A 6,989-nucleotide genomic window follows, 5' to 3' on the forward strand; every position below is an offset into this window, starting at 1 on the left:
AACGTGAGTCACAGCTGGTTTATGAGGTCGTTTGTCAGACGCTAGACGCTGAAACAGACGAAATGAGAACTTCTCACAGAAGCACAACTAAAAGTCTTAAAGTGAAAAACACAACCAATGGGTGCGTTTTCAGATGATTTAATTGGATTATTCTTAAATATACGTCATCAGTGAAACCAAAACCTTGAAAATGTCAAACAGCATCATATTAAAATCCAGGTTCCTCAAAACCAGATTGAAATGTGACATAAAGCAGGAAGGTGTGCAAAAAAACACGTCTCTGTAGTTTAAAGACATATTTATTAGTTACAAAACCACATTTACAGTCGTCTCATTTTACAGCCTGCGTGATAAATAAATGATCAGTAATATATACACACGTATCATTATTGTCATGAACATAATGAAACAATGAGAGTAAAACGGCTCCAGCTCTGTTCAAGTGACAGTTTTCCAGGACGTTACGTTGAAGGAGAGACGAGAAGCAAAAACATTCAAGCTGATCTTAAAACCACACAAACCCAGAATGAACAGATCAACCACCAAACGCCGACATGTTGAGATGAAACCGGAGAGTTTGTGACCGTGTTTTGGACCCGGATCTGGTTCGTCTGGATGCAGCACTGAGACATTAGCAGGAGGTTAAACACAAACTTTACAGCAAAACATAAAGCATCAGCTTTCTGATGGTGATTTTACATCGTCGTACATTCAGTGCTTCACCTGAAGACTCCACAGAATGAAGCTTTTCAGCGTTTTCCAGGGTTCTAACGGTACCGTGGCTCTAATGACAGCCAGGCGGGTCAGAATGACGCCACAACTTGTTTAGATCTGAATAGTTTAGACAAAGACTTGCAGATCTCTGCAGACTGGACGCCGTAGATGATGGGGTTCAGGCTGCTGGGGATGATGTGCAGCAGGATGGCGGAGAACTTCCTGTAGTCCGAGTACTGAGGGAACCGGTGCAGAATGATGACGATAAACCCGCTGAGCATCAGAACCACATACACCACCAGGTGAGTGCTGCAGGTCTTCAGGGCCTTGCTGTTCAGAGACTTGTTCCTGCTGGTCAGACAGACCACGGTGATCTTGGTGTAGGTCAGAACCATGGTGCCGATGGAGGCGGTGAACAGAACCACGGTGAAAACGAGTCCGTACACGTTGTTGATGAACACGCTCTCACAGGACAGCTTGAACAGCGAGGCGTTGTCACAGTACGGGTTCATGATCAGAGTCCGGCAGCGGTTCAGCCGGATGGTCAGACCGAGCAGAACCGCGACCCAAAGCATCGCCACCCCCCAGGCCGACACCGTCAGCTTCAGCACCATCCTGTTGGTCATGATGGAGGCGTAGCGCAGCGGGTTGCAGATGGCCACGTACCTGTCGAACGCCATGATCATGAGGATGGTGTGGGAGGTGGTGCCGAACATGTGGGTGGTGAACGCCTGGACCACGCACTCGTAGTAGCTGATGAGGCGTCTGGACGGAGGCAGCAGGATGTCGGAGAGCAGCCGGGGAACCATGATGGAGTTTCCCACAATGTCATTAATGGGCAGGTTGCAGAACAGCAGGTACATCGGCTGGTGGAGGTTCTTGTCCAGGAAAACCAGAACAGCAATGCCGATGTTTGTCACCATAATAAACATGTAGGAGAAGAAGAAGAAGAAAAAAGCCGGATACACCAGGACTTTGGACAACTTCAAGCCTTCCACCTGCAACGTGAAGCTGTTGTAGGTGAAGTTTTCCATCAACCTGCAAGAACAAAGATCAAAAATGAGATTAAACTTTATCCTCATCACCACAGAGTGAAAGCACCAAGACGACGACATCTAACCACAAGTGCAGCAGCAAAGTGCATCATTTACACTTTGTTAGAATATAAACACAGAATCTGTACATATCATATGTTCAATTCACAACAACAGTCATCTCATAGCGCTTCACAAAGGCAGAGACAGAAACACCCAACAATCCAAAACATCTGGATTCCCTATAAGCTTCATAATATATGGATATATGAGACAGACATACGGACACATGATGAAATCTACAGGTAGAGACAAACAGCGGTCTGCAGACAGTGTAAATAGTGCTGTGTGGTATAACAGTAGGAACATTCAGGAGGATATAAGACGGACAGAAATGATTTAAAAACGAAACACATTAAAACAAGGCAGGTTCAGATGAAAGCAGCAGAATGTACGTGTTGGATCGACTGACCTGCTGTGAGTCTGACGGTTCTTCAGTCTCGGTGGCTGACATCCAGCGACGAGGACGTCTTCCTCTGCTGCAGCGTTTATAGTCACCATCTGCTCTGAAGGGACTCGTTCACCGTCAACTCTGACGTCTGTGATGCAACACTTATGAAATCGCCAAATGGTGGCAACCTGAAGTCCAGAGAAGATAATTAACCAGGTAATTAAAGTGAAGGCGATACGACTCTTTGACCACAACGAGGTTGACATAAAACTAATATTAGCTTCATTAACCGTGAAGGCTTGTGATAAAGACACATGAGGTGCTATTTTATGTAACATTTATTATTCATATGGTCACGTTTTCTGGGATTCGTGTCACTTCATCCCTGCATTCATGTGGTTCTGCTGGAGGCTGGTCGTGGTTCAGGAGGAGCTTTTCCCCGTCACCATACACTCCTTATTGTGTTTTCCATACGCAGTTTTATAGGGTTTTTATTCCCTAATTAATTACTTAAAGTCATCATGCAATTTGAAAAAATACATAACATTGTTTGGCCTTGACCGTAATATTCAGATGAGTCGGGGAAATTTGTACAACAAACTATATTTTGTTAGGTAGCAGCATTTAGGAGCAACAAACAGCAACTGCATTTATTTTTGTATTATTTTGGTATTACACTTGTGAGGAATGAAGAACTGAAAGTAAAGAGTGTGCAGTGATTTCAACACTTGCTAACTGAAGAAATACCAGAGTCAATGCGCACAGGCTAACTTATGAATGCTAGTATTCTTGCTAGCTTAACCGACGATAACACAGCTGACTAAAGCTAGCTAAGCAGTAGCTGGTTTAATTCACCTGTGAGCTGAATTAAACCATAAACCAAGTAAAGAAACCAAATCTACACATTTGACAACATCTGCCAAGAAACTAGCAGGTAAGCTAACAAAATAAATAAACCAAAGTGGTGAAAAAATCAGGGCTCGATGCGTTTTTAAAAAATTGGCAGCAACATTGCAATACAGAGGCTGATCAGTTGTGCATATATCGACTGCGATTGCTGTTGTTTCAGTAATATCTAGTATTTAACTTGTGAAGAATGAAAAACACTCTTAATCAGAAGAAACACAGGAGCTAACAAGTACACGGTAAGTTTTCAATGCTCATTTTCTTGCTAGCTTGGCGGGTTACAGCTAGCTTAGAAGTAACTTGTTTAATTACAGTGTTAGATAAATTAGACTGTAAACCAAGCGAAAGAACCAAATATACACATTTCATAACACCAAACATGTTTGTTAAATCAACTGAAAACCTTTTTTTCCCCCCATTTTGTTTAAATTTACTGCTAATTGCTAACATTCGTTTTAGTCAAGTTAACAATCTAACTGCTGCAGTGAAAAGCGATAACAAGAGACTCCAGTATTTTTACTCAATGTGTGTGTGGAGGGTTTCATGGAGAGATTAGAAATAATTACAAAATAAGGCTAAATGTGTGAATGAAGAACGGCAGCAACGTTTCAATATGGACGCTGGTCAGGCCTGAATATATCCACTGTAACTGCTCTTGTTTGTAATATCTGGATTTTAACTTGTGACTAACTTGAAACAAAGCGAGTGGAGGGATTTTAACACTTTTGAACTGGAGAAATTCCTGAGCTAACGAGTACAACAAGTTTTGAATGCAAATATTTATGCTAGCTTAACTGATGATATCTCAGCAGATTACAGCCAGTTAGGACAGGATTTTCACTTCATGGAGGGTTTCAAAGTGTAAAAGTTAAAAATAACAGTCAGCTACGTTGCGGTTTGTGGGCTGGTCAGGTGTGCACGAGTGTACTGCTTTTATATTTCAAATATCTGGCATTTAACTGACGGGGAATAAAGTACTGGGGTCAAACAAAGAGAGTGTAGTGATTTCACCACTTTTGCTTCAAAGAAATACTGGCAATAAGAAGTACATGGTAAGTTTTGAATGCTAATATTTTTGCTAGCTCAACCGGTGATGACGCAGCTAATTAGAGATAGCTAACAAACAGCTTGTTTAATCAACCTGTTAGCTAAATTAGCAGGTAGCCAAACATACTTTTTCAATGAACTTTTGCCAGTTTGTTAAAATTTGCTGGTCATTCCTAGCTAACGTTAGCATTAGCCTGGTTAGCAATCTGACTCCTGCATTGGCAAATGATAACGTCTGCATTTCACTAGATGATGTGAAAGCTTTCATGGAGAGATAAGGACTAAAAATGCAAGTATATCTATTGTAACTGCATTTACTTTTTAAATAAGGGTAAATATAACTTTGTAGGAGCAAAAATCTGGGCGATAAAGACTGTGGAGTGATTTCAACACTTTTTAATCAATGAAGTTTGGGAGTCAACGAGTACACGGTAAGTTTTGAGTGCTAATTTTCTTGCTAGGTTAACCAATGACAACGCAGCTAATTCCAGCGAGTGAGGAAATAGCTGGTTGAATTACATGTTAGCAAAATTAGATCATAAACCAAGTAAAAACATATATATATATATATATATACCCGTATGATAACAAGTGCAAGGAACTTAGCAGGTAAAACTTAACATAAGGCGTTTTTGTCTCATTTTGTTAAAGTGTTCTGGTCATTTCCAGCTAACAGTAGCATCAGTCTGGTTAGCAATCTAGCTAGAAAATGCTAACAAGAAACTCCGCTGCTTTTACTAAATGTGTGTGAAAGGTGTCCTGGAAAGACAAGAAATAAAGTATAAGGATAAATATGTTAAAAATAATTGGCAGCAACACGGCGCTTGTTTTTGTATTATCTGGCATTTAACGTGTGAGGAAGGAAAAACTGGTGTGAAACAAAAACAACGAAGTGACTTCAACAGTTTTGAATGGAAGAAATAGAGGAGCTAACGAGTATACGGTAAGTTTTGATGCTAAAATTCTTGCTAACAACAATAACTAGGCTGATTACAGCTAGCTAGGAAGTTGCTTGTTTAACGAACCTTTTAGCAGAATGAAATCATGAACCAAGTGAAGAAACCAAATGTACACATTTGATAACATCTAGCAGGAAGTCAGCAGGTAACCAAACATGTGGTAAATCCTAAAACTAAAAGCAGAGCATCAGCCTGAGTAGCAATCGAACTAATGCGATGATAAGTCCGGTATTTTCACTAAATGTGAGGCTTCCACGGAGAGATCAGATAAAAGGTCTTAAGTTAAAGGTGTAAACGTTTGGCAGCAGGTAGCAGACGTGGGCCTTCATCTCAGCATGTCATTGTTTAATGAGAAGCTGCTTAACCCTCATGCTGCGTTCATGTCGTGTCAAACTATTCGGTGTTCTCGGTTAGAAATGACTGTAGCATTAAGACTGATCATAAAACCTGTAATAATGCGCATGTTGTTTGTTGTGGTAGATTTTTCTTTATTAACTCAAGTTCTTGTAACAAGTTTTAAACTTCTATTGGTTATTTATGGCATGTATGCCTCTGATCTGACACATCCTGAAGTTGAGGTCTAAAAAACATCATTTCTGGATTAGTTTGACAAATACAAGCCGATGTGCATCACAGACGATCAGTTCTGAAAACATTTAACATTTCTATACAGTCAGAAGTGACCAGGAAGATTTTATTTGTGTACAAAGGAAATTATCCCAAAAACTTCATAATTTAACACATTAAAGAACAAATAAGAACAATAACATGACAGTGTTCATGCACGGTGGCTCAGTGGTTAGCTCCGTTGCCTCACAGCTAGAAGGTCGCCGGTTCGTCCCGTTTGGATCTTCCTGCGTGGAGTCTCCATGTTCTCCCCGTGCAGCCTGGGTTCTCTCCAGGTTCTCCGGCTTCCTCCCACAGTCCAGAAACATGCTGAGGTTAACTGTCTCTCTGTGCAGCCCTGTGATAGGCTGGTTACCTGTCCAGGTGTACCTGAGTCAGCTGGGATAGGCTCCAGCGACCAGGTGCAGCGGTGTACAGACCAGATATCAGATGTGTTCAGGCCTGACAGCAGGTGGAGTGAATTAACTCAAACGTTTTCTGATGCACACGTTGGAACACGTGCAGGTTGATGCATGTACATGTATTTATGGAACATCATGCTTGTTTTCTGGTTTCTCGGTGAACACACACTTCCTGTTGTCACCTCTCTGTCTGGCAGCAGGTGAGCTCAGCCTTGTGTCTCACCTCCTTCCTAGATTCACCTCCATCCACAGCACGGTCTGGGTTCTGTATCGTCACCAGTCTCTGACCCATCCTCACTGTCAGCTTCATGGCCTCACGTCCAGGATGTGGACCTGCCATGGTGCTGGCCCACAATCAGCTGTGAGCGAGGCCTCGAAAAGCCTGACGTGTCGTGTGGGTGAGACTCTTCTGGGTAAAGGTTCCCATAGAGGTTACCAGGGAACCCAAAGTGTGTGTGTGTGTGTGTGTGTGTGTGTGTGTGTGTGTCTCCCCCATTCATTTCTAATGACGGTAACACTAAGAGAAAGTTAGAATAAAAAGTTGAATAAAACACAAAACCTTGTATGTACATTCATATAATTAGTTTTCCTTGTAGAGCCTGAGGTCCGTCTGATCAACTTCACTACATTTTTTCAGAGAGAAAACGTTTAGATTGGACCAGAACACCACGAAGGTTGAAGACGACACAAAGACCTTCGTATGCGTCTCGAGCTTCTCGGTGATGAATACTGTGTTAGAGAACTTCATCTGAATCCAGATCAGCCTCTAGCTGGACGGTAACACCTTTCTGAACTCAAACTTCTTTGAGAAGAACTTTTTGATCTCTGCAGACTGGACCCCGTAGATGAT

General features: G+C 41.8%; 1 protein-coding gene across 1 annotated transcript; it reads right to left on the bottom strand.

Moving 5' to 3' along the window:
• Positions 1-803: 803 nt before the first annotated feature.
• On the bottom strand, positions 804-1,748 carry LOC103367724 (olfactory receptor 146-like). Its single transcript, XM_008295839.1, has one exon. The coding sequence runs from the start codon at positions 1,746-1,748 to the stop codon at positions 804-806; it is 945 nt and encodes a 314-aa protein (XP_008294061.1).
• Positions 1,749-6,989: the final 5,241 nt, after the last annotated feature.

Source organism: Stegastes partitus, unplaced genomic scaffold (genome assembly GCF_000690725.1).
Source record: "Stegastes partitus isolate 25-593 unplaced genomic scaffold, Stegastes_partitus-1.0.2 Scaffold1080, whole genome shotgun sequence".
Taxonomy (NCBI): Eukaryota; Metazoa; Chordata; class Actinopteri; family Pomacentridae; genus Stegastes; species Stegastes partitus.